The 25574-nt window shown below is 40.6% G+C and overlaps 1 protein-coding gene across 9 annotated transcripts in view; it reads right to left on the bottom strand.

Annotated features, from left to right (window-relative positions):
- Positions 1-1353: 1353 nt before the first annotated feature.
- hhat (hedgehog acyltransferase) overlaps positions 1354-25574 on the bottom strand; it is a 38782-nt gene continuing 14561 nt past the window's right edge. For 4 of the 9 annotated variants that reach the window (XM_057848751.1, XM_057848747.1, XM_057848748.1 and 1 more), the window contains 3 exons: positions 20315-20516; positions 18697-18841; positions 1354-3711 (listed from right to left, as the gene is read on the bottom strand). In XM_057848751.1, coding sequence (XP_057704734.1) covers positions 3626-3711; positions 18697-18841; positions 20315-20516 — 433 coding nt within the window. In that variant the 3' untranslated portion in view covers positions 1354-3625. Of the gene's footprint in view, positions 3712-18696; positions 18842-20314; positions 20552-25574 lie in introns of those variants that run through there. The other 5 variants (XR_009064669.1, XR_009064670.1, XM_057848752.1 and 2 more) reach the window with 5 other exon arrangements.

The raw sequence follows: 25574 nt of genomic DNA, 5'->3' as shown, positions 1-25574 counted from the left end.
AGCGAGTCGGGTCAGCCAAAGCCGGGCCAATGTTTACTCTTGAGTGTCCTTTTATACTAGCAGTCTCCCTTTTTCTTTTTTTGTCTCATCGGACAAAACTTTTCATCTCTTTTGTTGCTCTGCCATCTTTGCAGAATTCGCGCGAAAGCGACTTCTTTCTTTATAACGAATGGGGAAAGGTGGAAGTGACGTATACCGTAAAGCAGGACATTTATACATTTTTTGTGTGGCCGGGTTCCTGCCACACTCCTCAAAGTTAATAACAGCCGGTGAAAGCGATACAGACCCCCTCAGGCCATATCTGAGGTGTCATTCAACTAGTGAGTCAACATATCATCACAAATGTAATGAAAATATTTTATAAAGGTTGAAAGGTTCCCTAGTGTTGCTTTAAGTGAAAAATTTGGGGGTGATGAATACATTCAAGAGAGTTTTTCAAAAATTACTGTAATTACCCAAATATTACGCACACCCAAAATTTACCTGTAAAATCCAGGGGAAATTCTTGTACTCATGTATAAAGCGCACCCTAATTTTGGCACTAATAAATATGAGTCTCGTGTCTCGAACTTTTATAAACTAAGCGGTTGTAGCGAGTTTTAGCAGAGTTCACCTGCGGAACTGTTGGCAAGTTGTGTAGTTCCCGGGGGGAAGAGTTTAGTTAAGGGAACAGCTGGAAATAAACAAACGTCTCCCACCGCAGCATGCAAGATGTACGTTGTTACTTTACTTCACTGTTAACAAAACAACGTGGCTAGGCTGGTGGTTCGACACTCCTCCTCAGATTCCTGTCCTAGCTCGCCACACGGTCAACATTTATACAAAACGGATCACCGTATACGTTCTGTTCAAGACAACATGGCCGTGTAAAGCCGGCGTGTTGCAACAAGGTAAGAAAAATGTACCGGTAAATACCGGTAATAGACGAATAGTACAACAAAAGCATTTTGATTTTATTAGATGTGAAAAATATCATCATGAAAACAATTATTTACAACATGAAAGTTGATTATTATATCACTGTCGTTCGGATCATGTAATGTTGTGCTGGTCCAAGCGGACACTGGAACATGAATCATGATGAATCTGTCTTTCTGTCTGTACCTGTGTATAACGCGCACCCATGATTTTACAAGTGCATTTTGGGGAAAAAAAAGTGTGTGTTATATTCAGGAATTTACGGTAAATCACCGTAATCCTAGAGACGGCAGCTTCCGTGATTGTTTCACTAAATAGCTCTTGAAACTTTTTTGTATCTAAATGTTGTGTCCCTTGGGGAAACTGCGATCATGAGCGTTTTTTTTCTAAAAAAAAAAAAAAAAAAAAAGAAAGAAGAAAAACCACCTTTTTTATTTTTTTTAATCATGATTCATCACTGAATATTTGCTGAGCAAAAAAAAATTTAGAACCTCGCGTTCAAACGGTTTAAGTTAGCAACATGAAATGTATCCATCCATCCGTTATCTTCCGCTTAGTCCGGGGTCGGGTCGCGGGGGCAACAGCTTTAGCAGGGAAGCCCAGACTTCCCTCTCCCCAGCCACTTCAGCCAGCTCCTCTGGCGGGATTCCAAGGCGTTCCCAGGCCAGCCGAGCGACATAGTCTCTCCAGCGTGTCCTGGGTCGTCCCCGGGGCCTCCCGCCGGCAGGACATGCCCGGAACACCTCTCCAGGGAGGCATCCAGGAGGCATCCGAACCAGATGCCCGAGCCACCTCAACTGGCTCTTCTCAACGCGGAGGAGTAGCGGCTCGATACCAAGCCCTTCCCGGACGACCGGGCTTCTCACCCTATCTCTAAGGGAGAGCCTGGACACCCTACGGAGGAAACTCATATCGGCCGCTTGTATCCGGGATCTTGTTCTTTCGGTCACGATCCACAGCTCATGACCATAGGTGAGGGTAGGAACGTAGATCGACCGGTAAATCGCGAGCTTTGTCTTTTGGCTCAGCTCCTTCTTCACCACAACGGACCGGCACCGATCCGCCTGTCAATCTCCCGCTCCTTCCTACCCTCACTCGTGAACAAGACCCCAAGATACTTGAACTCCTCCACTTGGGGCAGGATCTCATCCGCGACCCGGAGAGGGCATGCCACCCTTTTCCGGCTGAGGACCATGGTCTCGGATTTGGAGGTGCTGATCTTCAACCCAACCGCTTCACACTCGGCTGCGAACCGCCCCAGTGAGTGTTGGAGGTCACGGCTTGATGAAGCCAACAGCACCACATCATCTGCAAAAAGCAGAGATGCAATGCTGAGGTCACCAAACCGGACACCCTCAACGCTTCGGCTGCGCCTAGAAATTCTGTCCATAAAAATTATGAACAGAATCGGTGACAAAGTGCAGCCTGGGCGGAGTCCAATCCTCACCGGGAATGAATTCGACTTACTGCTGGCAATGCGGACCAGACTCTGACACCGGTCGTACAGGGATCGAACAGCCCTTACCAAGGGGCTCGGTACCCCGTACTCCGGGAGAACCCTCCACAGGACTTCCCTAGGCACACGGTCGAACGCCTTCTCCAAATCCACAAAACACATGTAGACTGGTTGAGCGAACTCCCATGCCCCCTCGAGGATCCTGCCAAGGGTGTAGAGCTGGTCCACTGTTCCACGGCCGGGACGAAAACCACACTGCTCCTCCTGAATCCAAGATTCGACTTCTTGACGGACGCTCCTCTCCAGCACCCCTGAATAGACAACTGACAACTTGAAATTTAGACTGACAAAAAAGTTTCTAGATCACATAACTGAAAAGTTCATTTTAGGAGCCTTCAAAAACAAACGTGTCCTCTGATTCTACCAAATTTTAACCACATATCTAGACGGATAGCTCCTGCTAAATTGGGAAATATTAAAGTTCCATATCCTATAATTTAGTTATCATCCTTTTTACCATCTCTATATTCCTGCGATATTATGACAAGAAGAGTAATGACTTGAATTCCTACTTTTTTATTTCCTGAACAGAACGTTTCCACTGAAAAAGTTAGATGAGACCAAAGCTGACATGCTAAAAAAAATACATTTTTATTATGAGATGACTGTAGAGTGCTGGTGATTGTGTGCAACATCCATAGCATCCAATCATTGAGGTAGATTATTTCAGCAATGGCCAAACGCTGACATTAGGTGTGATTTTGGCTGAATACATTCTGTTTTAGTTAACTTCTCCCCCAAAAGCAATTAGTGTGAGCATTCCAGAGGATAAATGTCGGCCATTAAAAAGTGCCCAGCAGCCACGTGGATGAAACTCTTCAGTAATACATCTCATGATATTACTGTCAGACAAATTACATGTGGAGGGGCAATAACGACGCTCATTAAGACAATGCTGCCTTCGCTGCAGCATTTTTTGGCTTTAGCTAATGATTATGTTTCAGTGCCATTGACGGCAAATGACTTCCATTCTTTGGACATCTATTGCCATCAATGAGTAATGAATGAGAAAATTACACAGACCATTCTAAATGTGCAGTATGCATTTACTGTGTTTGTGGTGCCAATAGCACCCCTTCTGTGAGTCCATGCTTACCACCGCAGTTTAGTGCCAGGTTCAGAGCGTGGTTCTGGCATGGATGGCGTGCAGTTTATTTTGTTGTTGTTTTTGCGTGGTGAATTCAAGGTGACTCATGACGGGTGAGGAGTCCATTCCATTCCCACCTGGGCAAAGCAGTAAAGGAAGGCCAACATGGGCGGAGCCACCGTGGACCAGCCTGGTACCAAGAGAAAGAAATAGCCTTTAAATGTTTTTACTTTTAATTATCAATGCCGATAATAAGCCCATGTGCATTTTTGGGGGTTCTATTTATAGCAGAGTGAACAGGTAATGCAGCTGGCAGAAGCTCCTGAGCTGGCTGGCTTCACTCCAGGAACAGCTACAGTTACAAAGCTTTTTGGATTTTTGATTCAATTTGCTGACACCTTTGCAAATGTTGGGGAATCGCAAATGAGACACTGTTGGACTCTGTGTGACCCTCAAAACGAGCCCTGCTGAGGTGCCAACATGCCCCAGCGTTTTGTCTTCACACGTAAGGAAATTTCAAAATAACCTCACATTGTGCTCCCACTGATAGTTGTACTAGTATATCCAAGAGAAGCCTCCGTAACAATATGGCACGGATTACAGCTCCTTATATTAATATTGAGCTAAACAGACAGTATAATTGGCGGTTACGACTTTTACAATGATCTGATATCTACAGTACATGTTGCAGAAAACAGTCATTAATACAGCACACAGAAGAGACGAGGCATTTGCAAAGCTGTAATTTAATATCCAATGATACAGTTTGTTATTATAATGCAAGGATTAAATGTGCTAATTATATATTATCTGTTATTAAATTTCCTTTTTTGGGAATATTTTCCTTTTTCTCTAAATAAATCAGGATTAATTACTTTAGACTAGGGTTGTTCCGATCATGTTTTTTTTGCTCCCGATCTGATCCCGATCGTTTTAGTTTGAGTATCTGCCGATCCCAGTTGCTTTTTTTTGGCTCCCGATTCAATTCCAATCATTCCCGATCATATACATTTTGGCAATGCATTAAGAAAAAAATGAATAAAACTTCGACGAACGAATATATACATTCAACGTACAGTCCATAAGTACTGTATTTGTTTATTATGACAATAAATCCTCAAGATGCCATTTACATTATTAACATTCTTTAAGAGGGATCCACAGATAGAAAGACTTGTAATTCTTAAAGGATAAATGTGACTTTGTATATTGTGACTAAATATTGCCATCTAGTGTATTTGTTGAGCTTTCAGTAAATGATACTTTAGCCATTTAACTTCTACCCAAATGCATATGGGAAGTGCAACCATGACTGTGCACAGTGGTACCAATTGATATATCTTCTCTGCATTGGGAAATAACATAGGGTGTTAAGAAAACGATCGGCTACTACCTTTCTTCCTCACATTGCTTCCCACGAAATTTCTAATTGCTGAGAGAGGGATTGTAAGGCTTTAGTCAACTAAAATAAGGTTTCAAAAGCTGCCAAATTCTCTCTACTCATTTTACGTTGCCTTTTAGCATATATATGTAAACGGTGCCATTATAGATTAAACGCAACAATGCATGAGTGGGTAGTGCAGGACATGCGTCAGTTGCGTAAACTATTTTAATGTTTTTATCGCCGTTAACGCGATAAATTTGATAGCCCTATTTTAAGCCAAAACCAAAGACTCTGGATGAGTGTAAGACATTTTGTCTGTAACGTTACATACAATTACAAAACGATTTAATAAAAAAAAAAAATATACATATATATTAAAAAAGGCATGTCCGATATTTTTTTACCGATTCCGATACTTTGATACTTTGAAAATGACGTGATCAGATGCCGATCGATTGGGACATCTTTACTTTACACAGTGAATGTCAACAGTTAAAATGGGTGTTTTTTGGTGGTATTGTATCATTATAATTTATTTTTGTTAGATTTTGAAGTTATGGTCATGTACGGTTGTCCAACGGGTTACAATTATTCTTCAACTGCAACCAGGCAAAAGGCGTAAGTCTGGGTTGCTTGGTGACTCTTGTTTTAGCAGTTTTGTGGGATTTTTTGTGTTCGAGAGCTTTTAGTTTTGTATGACTTTTTGAGTTCATGAGTTTTTACTTTTGTATTTTTCACATACTAGTATACAGTATGTGTACGTGACCTAGCTTTAGCTTTAGGTATATTGGAGCTCTTTGAAAAATGCATTATTTAGAATAAATCTTTATTGTCATTACAACATGTACAACAAAAGTAACGAAATTAGTGTAACACTTGAATTTGTGGGTGGGATCAGGGATTTTGATTGATGGCAACTACCTCATCATAGTCCAGTTTGTCTTTGATGACAAAACTATGAATAAGGATGTATTTTTGATATTTTGCTACGCCATTGTCTTGAGCCTGATAGGGTAGCAATTCAGTGTTTTACTTGTAACATTTTATCAGCAATTAGTGTCCTATAACTGTCACATCGGCGGAGGCACGGTGGACCCAAATGCAGGGTCAACAAAATGCAAGGCAGGGTGTCCGGGAACACAAAATGCTTTAATAATAGTTACCAAAATACAAAGTTCCACCAAAGGAATAGGGAATCAAACAAAGGGATTGAAAACCTGGTACACAGGAACATGAACACAAGGGCTTTAATGCAGGAATGAGGAACTTAAATACAGACATGGGGTAACAAGACAATGAGGCACAGGTGGGTGACACAAGAGGGAGCGGGTTGGTCGACACCAGTGTTGTTTTCGTCAACGATGACGCACTAAAAATCTGTCTTGGGAGACTAAAACATGATGAGATGGATGCCAGTTGTCGTATGAAGAGACTACAACGAGATGAAAATTCGCCTTAGTTTCCGTCATAAGTTCACAATGTGTGACATTGTCTCTCTTTTCTGTGGTAAGCACACATTTTAGCAGTGTTTGGTCGCTTCACTCACGTGACATGCTTGCCCCTGTCCCATACACCGGTGAGTAAGAGTGTGCCCATTCCGGGCTCCTTTTGAGAAACGTGTCAGGTGCCAGGTGTCAGTTTTGCTTTCTTTTCTTGGTTAGATCTGCCATGTTGCTTTAGCCTTTAAAGGTCTGTGATAAGTGATCATCACACACTAAACTAACTTGTAGTGTTAGCATAGCATTCGTGTTAGCATTAGAGTTTCTTAAACGTTTTAGATCAGTTCGTAGCTTCAAGGTGAGTTTAACTGCAAATAATGTGCTGTTTTCCTGCTGAGTGTGTATTATCATCATGAAGATGGTGATATCCTTGTAGACTACAATTATGTGCTCGTCTGTCAATGTAAAACCTTCAATTTATTGACTGATTTATTCATGGACTAAAACTTTTGAAGTTTATAGACAAAATATTTTGAGAATTGTAGACTGCAACCAGACGAAATTTGTCTTAGTTTTCGTCAACTAAAACTAGACGAAGACAAACACATTTTGAAATGACTAAAATATGACTTAGACTGATAAGTGTAGATCGATAATGTTGCAGGATAGACGATAATATTGCAGAATAGATCCAAACTTGAACCAGAATCTCTAAAAAAAACTCTACCTTCTCCATGCGACTCAATGCTAAATCCGCTAAAGTCGTTCATCGAGTGACGTTCTCACCAAGATGGTGGCACCGGAGCATTATGATGATAGGAGAAGCTAAGCGGCAGGATTTCTCGTCATCTGCGCTATGCCCATTGTTGTTTTTAGTTGCATCGTCTCAATATATGATTTTAATTCCCACAATAAGGCTGTTTAAAATTTAATTTCAGGAGTCATGTACACTTTAATGTTGATGCCACGTGTCAAATGTTTGCATAATGGCAAGCGCAAAAGTAATGTGATTGTGGCCAACATGCTGGCGGGCTTCCACACACTCACACAACACAATGGGTCAGAGACAATAAATATCCAATTTCCCTCTGCTGATTGTTCCTGTGGCTTTAATCAAGTGGCTCTGTAATTGCGCCACAGCTTCTTCCCTTTTTGCGGCTTGATTAACTCTTCTGCCATGCTCGCCGTAAGGACGTCACGTCTGACAGTACCATAACGATCGGGGCTGAGAAAGACAAATATTCTAGTGTAGTTTATCGTCGTGAATGGCACTGAAAGAGTAAACTTCCATAAAGTGGATCACGACTTTGCAATAGTAGAAAAATATGAGTTGAGAACTGCTGATCTAATAAAGGCATTAAGTACTTGCAAAGTATTATCATAAAAACTGTAAAACAGACACCCTGCCTCTGAGGAAAATTGTCAGTTTTAAGTGACTATTATGGGATGTAGCTCACCAGACTGCAAACACTACTCATGAGCAACGAGGTCAGAGGTGCGTCCCACTGTGGCAGTGTCTGATTTAAAAGCATTGATCGGGTGTTGATGAAGCGTTACGGCGTCTAACGACTCACACGGCCTCTTGTATCGTTCTATTATTAGCACTGAAATGAACCATTTGGCCGACTGAGAGACTGAGTTTCCGTTTCTAGTTCTTCGGCGTGAATAATTCACATTCAAGAAATGGCATTTTTAAACAAGCAGTGATTCTTTTTGTAGGTTGCTCTTCACTTATTTACAGCCGGGTGACAGTTGTGCGCAGGGGAAGAAGGTCAGCAGAGACACTTGAAGCGAAATGTTGCTGATTGAAATATGGCCGACATTGTGAAACGACAACATTTTGTCTGTCTACGCCGGGACGCAATAGTAATGCCGCTACTAATACTATAAATCATATTGACTTATTCACTGCCATTGACGGTGATAGACTGACAATCCATTTTGACTGGGAGGGACTGGCAGTGAATAATCACTTGTTGTATTTTTTTTGTGTCTGTGTGTGTAAAAATAAAGATAAATTCCAGCCCTTCCAGTAAAAATATGTATTGGACGTGTAGAACCAGCATTAGCAGCAAATTTGTTAAGACTGGATTGTTGGTGTGTGTAGATTGTGAAGTGCAAATTTAATGTAAACTGTATGTTACATGTTGCTTACAATTTACTGCTGCATTACATACAGTGAAGGTCATCATGGTGCACTTGACAAGCTATTTTTTTTTTTTTAAGTGGTATTTTGTGTAAAGCACAGGTGTCAAACTGATTGCAGAAAGGGCCAAGTGGGTGCAGGTTTGCTTTCCAACCAATGAAGAGGACACCTTTTCACCAATTAGATCTTTTACATGTGTAATCAGTTAAACTTTGTCAGGTTCATTGGAAGTTCATTGGTTAAACTCTCTGCGCGTTATTGGTTGAAACAAAATCCAGCACCCACTTGGCCCTTTCTGGAATCGGTTTGACACCTGTGGTGTAAAGCAACAGAAGAGAGTTGCTGCTACACCAGAAAAAAAATGTTCAATATTACATTAGAACCTGATAAATGTAATGTTTTAACATGAAAAGGTTCAGATTTTACTGTGACAGTTCAAATGAAAAAAATCAATATAAAGTGATATATTTAACATATATCAAAGTTACAAACTCTTTGTTTTCTTCAAGCCTATCCTGTTCAGCTGCTTTGTTACAGAGACTGGGAATCTGAGGCTACGTCTACGCTAGAAGGGTTAAAAAGCAGCAGTGTCATGGGTTATGCTATCGTCCGCACAATTTACCTCTGAACCGGAAACTCATTACTCGGCGGTGGGATATTTCAAAATTACTACGTACTCTATCTACACTATTGGTTGGGAACTCCATTTTATGAGCAGTTTTTTTTTGTTTTTTTTTTTTTGTGTGAATGCATTTGAATGCATCACGCAGCAGTGCCTGTGAGGGCACGCTCGGCTTTTACGAGCAGTCGCCGAGTTGGGATTGAAATAAATCTTTAGAAAACAACAACGAAAGCCTGACATCGTTACTTGGGATGTTTCAATTATTGATCAGTTGCGCACTTACCACTTCGAATGTATCAATGTAAAAACGTGCTGCGACTCAGAAAAGGTTGAAAACACTAGTCTAACTAACGACATGATAAAGGCCAATATCCGTCCTAGTGTAGCCTGAGTGTCTTTATAGGCTGATAAGTTTTAATGTGCCACATGGGAGTTTTGTGTACTTCCGGACCCCCCACGACCCCAACCACCCCAGACTCTCGGTGTATGATGCATTAAAATGCGAGGGGGTCAGAAACTATACAACCCTGTTCCAACTCCCCCCAAAACCCCTTAAAAAAAGTGAAGTGCCCGAAGTATCAAATATTTATACAGCGGAAAAGTGTGTGAAATGAGAGGCAGACTCCTGCGGGCCAGGCTCCGCCCGTCATTACAGATTGCGCCAAGATAAAAGGACAACTTGCCCCCCACATCCACTCATCAAAGTTATTAACTAATTATTTTGCTGTTCTATAAAACGATGAAAAAAAAAGTTTCAAAACTTTAGAAAGACAATACACTTACCAACATAGGTTCAGCGATTTAGTCAAGCTAAAGGTAATTGCAATGTTTTTTTGTTTTGTTTTTTTATTTACAGGAGCAAAAGTTCCATTTTTAACATAACTAATGGAGGTATAATGTGACAGTGAACATTCACTTTTTTTTATGCGACAGCAATTAAAACCTCTACCCTTGGAGGAGTCCACCAAAGAAAGAGTCCTAAAATTCACCCAACATGGCCGGCAAAACCAAAATGTTTCTGTTTCTGTTCAATTTTGACCGTGAGTCATTGAGACCCTTTCATACTTGCCAAACAAGTCCACCAAATAACGATTGCTGAAACAGTTATTGGGTTGGGCTAAATAATAAATTTAAAATGGGGCTCAGTTTGGCAAATTCATGGTTTGATTTGAAAACCCTCTACTTACCGAACTCACAAACCTAACATTTTTAATTGGAATAATAGCGTCACCTCGAAGGACGTACAACCACACAATTAGTAAGCTATGTTTCCTTTGCCAAAATTTACTACCATACAGGATAGCAAAGACTGGTCATATTGAGGACACCAATTTAATACATATTTATATGGCTGTATGCAAAGAAAAAAAAAATAAGCAGAGAAATCAGCGCAACTCTCACGGGTATTCTTTCTTGCCTCAGGTGTGCAAGGAGCATGATCACAAATATTGAAGACATTTATACTTGTAATCCAATAACCTTTTAGGCCTTTTTCTCCACCAAGAGATGGAACTCAGTGAGTGTGTTATTACTTTTTAATCACCTGAAGCTGCCCCAGAGCAATTAAAACACTTCTCTAATATTTGGAGTGTTTCTTCTCTTCTACATTTCCTACAAGTTTAAAAAGATGATTCCAGCTTGAGATGTTAAAGTGCACAAGATCCCATTGGTATAACTGTATATGTACTTGTTTTATTATAACTGTATGATGAGAACAGTCTGTGCTGTCTGGATTGCTCTACATTAACTAACGTATTGGGCCACACATCATAGTTTTATCCATTTCAATCTTAATTTTCAATTTCAGAGCAAGACATTTAGACAGCAGGGGTGCGCACGTCATTTTTTTAATGTGTGTGTGGGGGGAAAAAAAATCACTTGGGGAATCAAACAATATTCATTTTAGCAGCCTGCCATTTCGTCTTTAATCTCATGCACCACCAGCGGTGCAAACAAAACAATTTGGAAATTATCAAAATAATCAGAGAAGAAATAATGACTGAAACGAGTAATCATTATTACACGATGCCGTTAGTCAAAGTCTTAAGTCTAAGTAAAAATCTAAAACCTGTAATTCTTACAACAGACTTCCATTACACTTTTATCTTGCACACCTTCAGGGGTGCGCATACCACAGTTTGGAAATAAACAAATGTGGATACTAATTATTTAATTGGAATTAAATTGTGATACTTCGGGGTGAAATTAATGTAAATGTGAAATATTTTCACGAAAAACAACATCTTAGGTTCGAGATGACGTACAAAATGCCGTGCGGTTAATATCATAAAACCCTCACTAAGCATAAATCCTCCCGTCTTTAAATGGTGTATTCAGGTAATCTGGAGCTATGCATTTTGTGATGAACATAAAAACAACTTTGTGGATTACTTAAAAAAAAAAAAAAAAAAAAAAAAAAAAGGCTGTTGGTGAAACAAACAACTGAGTTTTTAATTGGCTCTCAGCTGAAAACAGTTGAGCACACCTATAAAAACGTTGCTCAACCGACTAAAAGCTCCTGCCTGGAACCACATGGTACGGTCCCATGGAGACTGGAAAAAAGGAGAGTGGATATTCCTAATAGAAAGAAAGGTGGCTCTGGGTCCACACACCAATAATGAGTTGAAGGATAACAGCGGCGATGAGGCGAGCACCCTGCTGAATGAAGACTGATGACGCTGTGACTTTGGCGGGCAAATGAGCCGGGCTTGAAGCAGATGTCTCTGTTTGGCAGGCAGAAAAAAAAAAAAAAAAAAACGCAGCCAAATGCACTGTGTGGAACAGCGGCGTTTTGTAGTGGAGGAGGTTATGCGGCATTATTGAATCACAGAAGTGCGAAAATTAAAAAAGAAGTAGTCCCCGGGTTAGGACAAACCCAACTTACGTGATTTCGACTTTACATGATTTAAAAAAATTTTTTCAATAATGTTGACTTTTGGTTTGTGATGCATGCTTTTATTTTGGTGCAGGAAGCGTAGAGCAGGTAGCATTAATGGCTAAAGGTGGGAATCTTTGGGAACCTAATGATTCGATTACGATTACGATTCAGAGGCTCCAATTCGATTATAAATCGATTATTGTTGTTACAACAACGCCCCCGCTTTTAACATTTTGTACATTACTTCCAAAATTGTTTAAAAAATCCTATTAGGCTAAACCAAACTAATATTTCAGTATCAAGTTAACAGTTAAAAACATTAAATAAAATACTCAAGTCCCATTCTGTATCAGCACTACATTCAGGGGCGGACTGGTAATCTGTGGGTTCTGGAGGATCACAGAACGGCCGGTGCCCTGGACGGCCGGCGGCCGCCATTCATTATGCATCACTGTTTTTATCCCCCCTATCCTCTGATTATCTACAGTTCGCATCCAATCCGACAGGTGGCAGCAATGCGCCTGGCTTTTCACCGCCAATCTGATAGACTAGGAACGACGAAAGCACAGAGTAGCCTTCATTGGTTCCTTCCTTGTGGAAGCAAAATAGCGACGAGTGTTAATGCACAATATGGATGGTGGTGGCAAAAAAACTGAAAAGAGCAGGGTGGCGCGGAGAAGGTTAGAGAGAAAAAATTAAAGAAACTGGAGAGTGAAGCATTAAAATGTTATAAATCGACAAATATTTTCGCAAGCAGCAGTCTGGCTGCAACGGCCACGTCGGGTAACAACAGCTCAGCTCCCGGCGATGGTGAGAGGGAGCTGCAGCCGCTCTGACGTGCAGACGGTGCTGGGAGAGAGAAAAGAAGAGGGAGGGGGCAACGATAAACTGTTGGAAGTTCCCCAGACAAGCGCAGGGCAAGTAAATTGGGATGAAGAGGGTTACTTGCTCTGTAAACTGGCAATTGTTATCCATCAGGTAGCTACATTTTAAATCAAATAAATGACAATTAAAGGGTTAGTGCCAGCTAGTCGATGTACCCGTTTGCAATCGTGTCAAGTTACAGTATGCTAGTCCTACTATCCCTCTCCTAAGAAAAAATATTTTAGCCGTAAAACAATGTATGCACACGCAGCATAGCAATATTAATTCAGAAGAAATATAACAAAATATAAAATAAAAAAAATAAAATGAATGGTTTTACTTTAAAGTTTAGGTAGTTAAATTGATGTTATATACATTATTAATCATTTATATATCGTTTTGTTTTCTGGTTAATACTTTCCAATGAAGTTTATGTATACAGGATTTGTCTTGAAATGTGTATTGTATTTTCATTGAAATGTATTATTTGTATGGCAAGATTAATTATGGCAGGGGTCTCCAAACCGGTCCTCAAGGGCCGCTGTGGGGCCTGGTTTTTGTTTTAACCGATCGAGTACCGACAGTTTAACCAATGAAGTTTCTGCTAAAACAAGCAGCACCTGACTGCAATCAACTGATTACACTTGTAAGACACCAGATTGGTGCAGAGGTTTTGTCTTGTTTTGTTGGAATGAAATCCTGCGCCCGCCGCAGCCCTATGTGGAATAGTTTGGAGACCACTGAATTATGGCATAAACAATGAAGTCATTTTATAGACAGAGATCTATAGAGATATATTATAATCAATTGGATACGTAAAACTTGCTTTGAAAAATAAATTCTTTCATTTGTTTATTCAGGTTGATCATAGAGCTAGTACAGAAAATGAATCCAACTCCAGTTCAGCCTTGCAGTACTTTGAGCGCCCGTAGTCAGACAGTCACAGTCTAGACACATTTTCTTCATTTTTCTCTCAAAGTGCATGAAATTGGTGCATTTTACAATAAAATGTAAAAAAAAAAAAAAAATTCTCCCGGGAGGGGCATGTTCCCGGACCCCCCTATGGGGTCTGTGTTTCCCTTCGTATAGCGATTCTTATGGGCTGGGCTGAGTCAAAGTCCAGGGCTGCTTTTTAGTCCCAGTCCGCCCCTGACTACATTCAATTAATTTAATGATGTGAACCAACCGTTAAAGTTGTTAAAATTGCTCCCGTTTTTCCATAATTTCTCTTCTGTCTACTTTCGACATTTCAAAATTTTAATACTGTTTCATCATTTAAAGATAGATTCAAGTCACGATTTTGCGGATTTATGGGGGGTTTTAGATATCAGTTAATTAGGTTCGCCACAACAGAGCCTTCTTGAGAAGTCTACTGCTTTAAGATGGCGGCTGTTTACAACGCGGCAACTACTAAACGGCAAGTCTGTCAGTTCGCATCTAGTTCTCTTTATATGTTCTAACGCCGCCGTTGTCTGTAATTTAGCGTCTAGTTCTGCATATATGTGATATCCGCTATAGCCGTATGTTTGTAGCAACTAGCAACTGGGCGGTGTTTGAACCAGCTGTCGGCCGCAGTCAAGTATTATTGTTTTTTTTTTTTTTATCTAGGGGCATGAGTTGAACATATTTGCTCTCGGTCCGTTCCTCATTGCGTCCCGAAGACCACGCTGACTGTGTTTTAGTTCTGCTTTACTTGGTATAATTCAATAATCGGAATTTGGATGTTTGTGAATCGTTCTCGAATCCTCCACGGCTGAATCGCGAATAATCTAAGAATCAGAAATTTCGCACGCCTCTACTAATGGCACACAAGTAAGAGCGCGTGTACACACGAAGAAGAACGTATTTGCGCACACGAAGAATAGCACACGTGTACACACGTAGTGATAGTTCCCACGAAGAAGCCGTGCAGCGGCGTGAGAGAGAAGACACAGAAAGAGAGCACAATTGTTACTTGTGAAGCATCCACAGAGGCAACACCTGTATATAACACCTTTTGTACTGTTTATTGTGTGCTTTCAATTGTGGTCGAAAAGTTGGGGCGAGTTTATGGGATTGTTTTTGATGATGTGCGGACGCTAACCGATACATGCTAATCGTTTCTGTGGATTGTTATTGTTGTATCAGCAGCTAGTTATACCTGAAGTTAATTTGAACTGCTGTTATTGAAGATGAAACTGATTTAATTTCATTTTTATTTTAGTTTCAATCTGTAAGTCAGTGTTTTTCACCCAGTGTGCCGTGAGATCGTCAGGCGTGCCATTAAAAATAATCCAATGCCGCGTAGAAAGTCCTCAGTCGTGTGCAGATGAGCGAGGTATTGCTCTTGTTGCGTTCAAGAACTGCTCGGATTTCTAGCCATCAGCCACCTTGCTGTCCGCGACAATGTGGACCCCAGCACGTCTACTGTACATCATTTGTCTTGACTTGTCAAGTGTCGATGTACACAAAAGTGTGCTTTACAATTTTCCATATGTGATGACCGTCAATCCTCTCCCTGTGTTTTATTTCAACACATTGTCGAGGACAGCACAGTGGCTGATGGCTAGAAATCCGAGCAGTTCTTGAACGCTATCCAACAGTGACATGGTGCCAAGCAAGCTTAAACGTCATCTCCAAAGGAAACAACCATCACTTCAAAACAAGTCGATGGACTATTTTATTCGCCTTTGTGAAAACAGAGAAACAACTTTTTTGAGAAAAAACTTTCAAGGTAAATGAGAAAGCCTTCAAAGCCAGTTACTTCGTTGCTAAATCCAAAAAGTCACACACTGTGGCAGAGTCATTAATACTATTTGCCTGCAAAGCCATTGTCAGCGAGATGCTCGGCCCTGATGCGGTTAAAGACATTGCTAAATTTCCCTTGTCTGATAATTCTGAGCTTTTCAAGCCTAACTGCTACAAAAAAAAAATAAAAACAGAGAGAAACTTTGAGCTGTTAAAAAAGATTCCTGCCAGGATATTGACTTTGTGTTCATCTAAACAGGATCATGTTTCACACTGACTAAGACTGAGAAATTATTTTATAATTAAATATACTGTACAGATAGTAATTTTGAAACATTTTTGGTTTGTGGTGTGCTGTGACATTTTTTCCAAAGTAAAAATGTGTCGTGACTCAGAAAAGGTTGAAAAACACTGCTGTAAGTTTTGGTGTCATGAACGGGGAATATAGTCAGCAAACCAAACAGACGTCTGACATCGTCATTTTTGGAGCTTGGCTTGCTGTCTAGCTAGAACCTGGCTCTGAAATCTTGGCGAGAACAGTACAATGATGTATCATACATGTTTTTGGATAGTTATTTAGCGATTTAGGTGGTATCTAAGGAAAATTCGGGTAATGTTGCTAGCGTAAGAACAGAGTTTGTTCGTAACTCAGGGACTACTTGTATAAATAAATGAATGGATTAATAAATAAATAAATTTACAGTGCCTTGCAAAAGTATTCGGCCCCCTTGAACCTTGCAAACTTTCGCCACATTTCAGGCTTCAAACATAAAGATATAAAATTTTAATTTTTTTGTCAAGAATCAACAACAAGTGGGACACAATCGTGAAGTGGAACAAAATTTATTGCATAATTTAAACTTTTTTAACAAATAAAAAACTGAAAAGTGGGGCGTGCAATATTATTCGGCCCCGTTGCGTTAATACTTTGTAGCGCCACCTTTTGCTCCAATTACAGCTGCAAGTCGCTTGGGGTATGTTTCTATCAGTTTTGCACATCGAGAGACTGACATTCTTGCCCATTCTTCCTTGCAAAACAGCTCGAGCTCAGTGAGGTTGGATGGAAAGTGTTTGTGAACAGCAGTCTTCAGCTCTTTCCACAGATTCTCGATTGGATTCAGGTCTGGACTTTGACTTGGCCATTCTAACACCTGGATACGTTTATTTTTTAACCATTCCATTGTAGATTTGGCTTTATGTTTTGGATCATTGTCCTGTTGGAAGATAAATCTCCGTCCCAGTCTCAGGTCTTGTGCAGATACCAACAGGTTTTCTTCCAGAATGTTCCTGTATTTGGCTGCATCCATCTTCCCGTCAATTTTAACCATCTTCCCTGTCCCTGCTGAAGAAAAGCAGGCCCAAACCATGATGCTGCCTCCACCATGTTTGACAGTGGGGATGGTGCGTTCAGGGTGATGAGCTGTGTTGCTTTTACGCCAAACATATCGTTTTGCATTGTGGCCAAAAAGTTCAATTTTGGTTTCATCTGACCAGAGCACCTTCTTCCACATGTTTGGTGTGTCTCCCAGGTGGCTTGTGGCAAACTTTAAACGAGACTTTTTATGGATATCTTTGAGAAATGGCTTTCTTCTTGCCACTCTTCCATAAAGGCCAGATTTGTGCAGTGTACGACTGATTGTTGTCCTATGGACAGACTCTCCCACCTCAGCTGTAGATCTCTGCAGTTCATCCAGAGTGATCATGGGCCTCTTGGCTGCATCTCTGATCAGTTTTCTCCTTGTTTGAGAAGAAAGTTTGGAAGGACGGTTGGGTCTTGGTAGATTTGCAGTGGTCTGATGCTCCTTCCATTTCAATATGATGGCTTGCACAGTGCTCCTTGAGATGTTTAAAGCTTGGGAAATCTTTTTGTATCCAAATTCGGCTTTAAACTTCTCCACAACAGTATCTCTGACCTGCCTGGTGTGTTCCTTGGTTTTCATAATGCTCTCTGCACTTTAAACAGAACCCTGAGACTATCACAGAGCAGGTGCATTTATACGGAGACTTGATTACACACAGGTGGATTCTATTTATCATCATCGGTCATTTAGGACAACATTGGATCATTCAGAGATCCTCACTGAACTTCTGGAGTGAGTTTGCTGCACTGAAAGTAAAGGGGCCGAATAATATTGCACGCCCCACTTTTCAGTTTTTTATTTGTTAAAAAAGTTTAAATGATCCAATAAATGTTGTTCCACTTCACGATTGTGTCCCACTTGTTGTTGATTCTTGACAAAAAAATTAAATTTCATTTCTTTATGTTTGAAGCCTGAAATGTGGCGAAAGGTTGCAAGATTCAAGGGGGCCGAATACTTTTGCAAGGCACTGTAAAGACAAATAAATGAATGAATAAATAAATGACAATATGAAAGTATATTTTGTAATTACCTTTGACTTTTATATAATTTCTATCATTGACTTTTACTTTTTGTCATTAAAAATGGAAATAACAATGGCAATTTTTTTTCTTTGCCTTTTCCATTTTGCTTTTCATTGTGTATGCCTTTCTCTTTCGCAATTTCCTTTACTTTTATCGAAAGGAATGGTCTGTCAATCAAATGATTTTTGGTGAAAGCAAAGGCAAAAGGCAATTGCATTTGTCTTCCATGCCACATATCGTCACTGGGTTCACGGTAGTGCCAGATCCTATACCAGTTAACTATGGGCAGTAGGCGGGGTACACCCTGAATTTGTTGCCAGCCAATCGCACGACACATCACAAGGAGATGGGCATCCATTATCGCACACACTCTTACGAAGAGAATATTTAGAGCGTTCAACCAGCCTTGCATGCATGATTTTCAGATGTGGGAGGAAACCAGACAACCCGGAAAAAAACATGCATCAGTGCAAAGTGCCTGTTCTGAACCATTTAGTCATGTGTGACTGCATTGGACGTCTACTGCTGTCAACGGCACTGAAAAAAGATAATTCTCTGTCCGGCCTCCCACTTCAAATGGATTGGACGTGATTCATACATCAAATTTTGTCTCACAAAAACAAAAAATGGACCTAGGAATGGATTGTAATTAGATATATTTTGGCATTGGTAAATGAAGGTATTACTGTTTTTAAGAAACCACTGACTGTCGACATGGAAGGCCAGCGTTACCTTGAAGCAAAACGCGCTTCCAGAAGATCCTGCCGACGTGAATCCCCCCAAGGAACAGCAGATTAGAAAGGATGAGCATGGCCGTGGAGAAGGCGCAAAGCAGAGCGGTGCAGCGCCTCCTCGTTGCCGCAGAGGAATGCCGCTCCTGGGAAATCAGCGCACAAATAAGTGAAGTGCCACGAGAAGCGGCACAATAGTGTGACGGAGACGCCACCGAGCACCAATAACAAAGGAGCGTGGAGCGACACCACAGCGGCACGGTTGGACCTTATTACGGCTTTGAGGAAGCAGAGCATCTCCTGAGAACTAGAAGATGACGCCCCACTGTTGCTAATGTATTACAAACACACTTTTACTCACTTTAACTGTATACGGAAATTACATGTGACAGCATCCATTCAATGTGTTTACGTACTCCAAGCATTTGCTTTTTATTAAACCACATTATCTGGCTGCAATGATTTTAGCTACGAAAGATTTAATCATGAAGTAAGCCTTTTAAGAGAATAAGCAATTAAGGGGAAATGCAGTTCTTGACATCTTTTTAAAAATGCCTCATTTGGTTGTTTTCGTACAACTTCCTTGCTTTAGTTGAATCAACCTAAACTTGCATGCTCTATGCAGGATCAGAAACCCGAGTTTCATCCATATCTGTTTTAAAGGAGCCTTGGAATGGGCCTGGAATAACCAGTAAATGACAATCAGAGACAGAATTTTATGTCAAATATTTGTTCTCCGTGAGATATTTTGTAAATGTTGGTAAACGGAGATGAATCCACGTTTGATACCGGTTGAATATAGCAGAGGTTTAATTTATCATGGAGCTCCATTTAGTGTGAACACACTTCATGTTTCACAACTTTAGCATTTATTAAATCACGTTATATACACCAACTTTTTCAAGTTATAACAGATTTAATCATGATTTAGATCTTGAAAAATCCATCTAAGTTTAACAAGCAGGTTAACCGCCCTTTTGAAAACCTCTACCATGGTTTGTTTTTGTACAACTTCCTGGACAATTAATTACCACACTATTCTATTGTAGAATGCTGAATCCAACTTGTTTTACAGTGTTTAATCTGGATCTGGTTTAGAGTGTACTGTATGTATGTATGTATGTATGTATGTTTTTTTCACTCTCATGAAATCAATTTTTAATGTTTGAAAAAAAAAAAAAAGATCGATTTGATTGAATCAGATAGATTTTTGCTCTTACTTCAAATTGCAAAGTTCAAATGCCTTATTCTTGTCAAGTTACAATATACATAGGTTAGCAGTCATATGCAAGTGTAATAATAGTTTAATGACTGCTATTACAAATAAATACGGTCGCTTCATTTAATAAATTATGACTGTGCAAGCCTTTATCTACTGTCTATAACATTCTTAACTCAATGTTTCCAATTGAAGGTGATATACGTCCTATCTATTTTTACTACAAGGACTAAGAGTGTCTATTTATCATCAGCCCCTCTCATTTTTAAGTGATTTGGATGTCTATAGCCATCAATGGCAGTGAATGAGTTAACATAGAAAGATGGATGAAAAAGCTATGACTGAAGGAGAAGTGCTCATATTTATATACACAGTATGTGTGCAGAGTATGCGAACTTACAAAAAAAGAGCAAAGGAAAGGCGAGCCAAAGAGAGCCTTCAGGCCAGTTTCCACCAGAACGCCCAACCAATTCATCAGGGCCCAACACTGAAGGTAGTCATGACCACCATGCCAAAGGCAAACGAAGCCAAACGCCAGCGCTGTGGATAACATTTTGTACAGCACTCCATGATGCGAACCACCCAGAGGCACATAGATGTATCTGCAACACGAGCGGGAAAAGACAGCCAATGAGATCTGCAAAATAAACACATTTAATAAGTATCTAGCTATTGACTAGAGCGAATGTGAAACAAAGTGGGGTTAAAAACATCCGCCCCCACATGCGTCATGTCATGTTCATAGATTTTTAATCAGATAACCATGGCTCTAACGCCTAGAGCAGCAACAACAAAAAACGTAGACGCTCTGCAGAATAACAATTGAGGCTCTGGTGTTCTTAATGATGCTTGATGGTGATGATGCTAGGTCTTTTTCCAGTGATTCACACAAATACATCGTCCATAACTTCAGGCTGTGGGCATGTATAGTTCCCAATAAGGTTCAATGTCTGCTGGTGGTCTCAGGTGTGTTGACATTGTTTACTTACCATCCATTTTTTGTCATGTTTCTCTGCATAAGTGGGATGATGGTGCCATATTTCTAGATTGAACAGCTTGCTCCAAGAGTTTACGCATCTTCTGTTTTCTTGTAATCGCCTACTTTGATTTATTTGGTTACTGAAGTACTTTGTGTAAATTTAGTGTACCGTAATTTTCGCACTATATGGCACACCTGACTATAACAGCCACCAAATTTGACACCCAAACGAAATTTGCTCATAGATAAACCACACTGGACTATAACCCACAGCTGTCCCCACTGTATTATGAGATATTTACACCCCAAGATATTAACCGGTAACACTTTATTTGACAGCGGTATCATAAGACTGTCATAAGATCAAATGAACCACCATGAAGCTTTGAACTAATTGGCTGCCAAACTTCAATGCTTCAAGAAGCTACATTTGGCCATCACTGCTCCCTTGAAGGAGACAGTCAACCTCTGCTGCCACTTGCTGTCAACACTGTTGTTGTCCAACATGCCTCCTAGCATGCACTGCAGCGCTACAGATGTAAGTAACAATCAAAATTTATGTTCCGTGCGAATTTTTTCTTCAGTTACTGTTCCAGTTGTTTCAATAATTGCCAGTTATAGTATTTGGTAAAACTTTATTTGACAGTGGCACTATAAGACTGTCATTAGAAAATCATAGTTATGACATGACACCAGGGGTCGCGTTAACCGAATATTTTCCGTCGTTGACCGGTTTTTTAAAATGGTGACGGAAAAAACTGAAGTCCGTCCGTCATTTTGACAGGTTGCAATTCACACCCCAGACCACAGGGTGGCATATTATTAGCTATTGTCTCTCTTAATGCATGACGTCGTTGGCTATTCTGTCAGAATATTGTAGCGTCACCGTGGTCTGGCGGTGTAAGATAGTGAGCCTACAGGTGGCAGCACCGTGATTGACATATCAACGCGAGGTTCTTATTGGTGCACCCGGTGTGCCAGCGCGTCATCCAATTGGTGGACTAGATTGCCGCCTGTGTATAGACAAGTTTCCGAGGTACTTCCGGTTTACTTCCTTATGTCTTCCTTCCCCTTCCGTTTCCGCCTGTTTACCGTTGAAGTCAATGGAGGTGGACTCGAAGTTGGAAGGTCTTTATACAAGATCCCGGGAATGTTATTTTGATGTAGGCGGGTGGAGAACCAAGCCAAGGCCTCCATGCTTCGTACCATGTCGATTTCTAAACCATGGGTGCTCGTACTCGTCATACAGGTGGGAGGGAAGGAGATGTACAAAACTGACAGCTCCTGCAGTCATGCCCCCGCTGTTATGGAAGGTAATGTGCTCTAAAAATACGAAACCTAAAATCTGGCGCATGAAACGACTTGTTGCCTTTGCTATTGATATTACGATGATGATTGTAATCACGAAGTTTAATCATTTTTACAACAACTAGCTTCTGCTACTGCTGCTAGCCGCCTGTTGCTAATCGTGTTTGAATGCACCGCATAAATCCAAGTGTTACAAGTTTTTATTCGTTTGTTTACAGCTGGGAAATGCTGTTATAAAAGGGAAGACAACTTGACTTGTACGTTGATGGACATATATCGAATATATATCGTTTGCGTTCCACAATGATGATGACAGCTCGACTCCCGGGAGAGGCCGAGAGAGAGGCAGGAATTGTGACAGACGGTGGTTCGCCGAGATCGCCGTGATCCAACTACGAACATGTGAACGGTAGCATCTTTAAATATATGCTATTGGAGCTGGAATTACCGAGGACGGGAAAAAAGCACATCTAAATGCCGCCGAGGGCCTCCGTGATGTCGCTATTTGTTCACGAGGCTCCGGAGCTCTGCGGTCTGATATCACATTCTCGTATGCTATTTTTGCAATACTTTTATAAATGTGATTTATTGACCTGTTTTGGAGTGCACCAATCGTTTTAAATAAAACAAGAAATTGAATCATGTCTAAATGTTTTATTGCGATCAATGCCTGCAATAAAAAAAAGAATGACATACTATTTGTGTTTACATCATATGTACATAACCTTGTAGCATTTCCTTGTAACAAAACAATCCATGTCAGCCCTTCTGCAGTCGGCAAATGTAATATAACTTGTAATTTCACCACATTTTGGTCACTAATGGCCGTAGTATATATCCATTCCTCACGTTAACACAGGCTGACCGTTGTTAATAATTTTGTCCACGAATGATCAACGAAGTGACACGAACTGCCATCCAATCTCATCTACGTGTCATCTAGGTCGTGCTGAATCAATTTTTGAAGATTCCATGGGTTGCTCTTGCTTGATTTCGTAGTTTTATCGTCGTCAATAGACTGCTAATACACTGCTACTCGACCGGACCGGAAGTGTGAAGCAAACATTTTCCAAGATGGCGGCGCCCATATTTCGCTCAGGAAACTTGTCTATAGACCCCAATCACATGACGTCACAACTCCGCCCCCTGACTGCAGCAGCCATATTGTCCGTCAGCTCGTCGTGTTTACACATTACCGCTACGTACATGCCTCCTATTACGGCGTGTTTTTCTGCTCGTTAACATTAATAATCAAAAATGCGAAGGCGTCTGTGGCGGTTGGTTGCAGTAACAGAGAAGATAGACGGAGAGACTTGAAGTTCTACCGTATTCTGAGAGACCCGAAGAGGAGAGCGAGATGGACTGCTGTAATTCGACAAGAAATCTGGGCACCAAACGATCCACAGACTATGTAGTAGTCATTTTATATTTGGTAAGATGCATTTAATATATATTTAGAAGATTTTGGGCTGACAACCACAATTAAGATCATTGTGTGACGTTGGTGATTGGGGTCTATATAGTTGCCTCTTTTTCTGTGGGAGTGGAGTTGTTTTGTTGGTGTTGGCGGTAAGCAGAGTAAAAAGAGGGAGAAAAATACAACTTCCGTGTCTAATTTTTCGCCGCCAAGCAAGCGTTACAATATTAATTAAAAATGAATGAAAACTAAATACTATTGAATATGTCATCATTATCATTTAAAAAATTTAAGTGACTGGTAAAAATAGATTATGACTGGATTTTTATGACCCTGTCAGTCAAAATGACAGACAACGAAAATGTCTAGCGCAACCTCTGCATGACACTGTCATGATCATTAATGAATGCTTATAACAGATGTCATTTAGTGTTATCCGGCAAATTATCTCACTTTTGAAAGGATGTAAAAGAGCCGAGCTGGACATAAATGGAGTTAGTGACATAATTTGCCTGATGACACGTACTGACATCTGCCATAAGCATTCAATAATGCCCATGAGAATGTCATGTCATAATATGACGGTTTTATGACACCGCTGTCATATAAAGTGTTACCTATTAACCCAAATAAATCAACAAATAAGCCGCACTGGACAATAAGACGCAGGATGCAAAATGAGGGGGAAGGGTAGCGGCTTATAGTCCGAAAATTACGGTAGTTTCTCTGTTCTTTTGTTCCCCAATCTTGGGTAGATATGATTCTGCTTTGTAATTTGATTCAATTACTGGCGTCTTTCTTTTGTTTTGTATTTGTAATATATTTTATGTTTCAACATCTTCAACATAAACCATGATCAATTGAGTTTATTGTGCTTTGTTTTTCCCAGACTGCTGTCACCAATACTTCAGACTAAAGTGCCCGTCAAATTTCTGCTGTCCAGAGAACACCCGCCTATTCACCGTTCGCCATTTCCAAACTTGTAAGGTGGTAATTGGTGTCAAGGATGCATGCTGCTGTGATACATCTTTACTGAGAGTTAAGTGTGAAGTAGTTCATAGTCCTTTAGCCAAGGTTATTCCCACATGCGCTGTTCCAATTTACGGAAAACAATTTTGTTTGTAATCACGAGGCAACTTCATGTTTAGTAGAAGTGTGGGACTGCAGCTGCCGTATCTGTCAGAAAGACCTTCATGGGAAAATGACGGTCTTCGTCAGATAGCTACAAATTCAGTGCTTATTGCATAAAAGTTGGGTGCTCTATACTTATGTAAGCAGTGTGACATTTCCATGCCAATGTCCCACTTCACTGGGTAAAAGGCAGACAAACACCAGATATTCTCTTTGGGATGCATCAATTCGACCGGTTCTTCATGAGAAAGGAGCTCTCTGTCTTGTGGGGGCTGCTGTGCTGCAGTCTCATTATTTCAGCTACCCTGTGGCTGATCAAAAGTTCCTGAAAGACGAGCCAGGATTTCAGGAGCTTTGAGAAGAGTGGCCAGCTTGGCCGCATTGGCGAGGGACAGCAGGTGTGTAAGCAGATGGAAGGCTACCAGCTGACTAAATAGCAGCGTTGTACCTTGACTATGTGTTTGACCACTTGGAGCAGATGGCTGACAGTGGATCGACATATGTATTATGGATTTTCTCGCTCGCTTTAAGTAAATGAGATTTTAAATACCCAACTTGTTCATCTTAGATTCACATTTGTGTGGATTGGAGATCAAACGCTCCTTCTCAAATGCACTTCAGCTGCAAAAACTCTAATTTAGCAGCCTTCAAGGACCCTCCAGCTGGCTCAATAGCCATACCTGCAGCAGGTAATGGAATGACAAAGAAGGAACCACTTAGCAGCCCGAGGAGACTGGTATCAGTGAGTCATGGTTTCACACCTACGCTAGCCCCATCCAAGCGTTTGTGCGCAACCTCACCACTGCATTAAAGCCTGTTTAAAAG

This window comes from Corythoichthys intestinalis, chromosome 10, assembly GCF_030265065.1.
Source record: "Corythoichthys intestinalis isolate RoL2023-P3 chromosome 10, ASM3026506v1, whole genome shotgun sequence".
Lineage (NCBI taxonomy): Eukaryota > Metazoa > Chordata > Actinopteri > Syngnathiformes > Syngnathidae > Corythoichthys > Corythoichthys intestinalis.
Note: the sequence above shows the minus strand (reverse complement) of the source record. Positions and strands in the feature narration are given on the sequence as shown.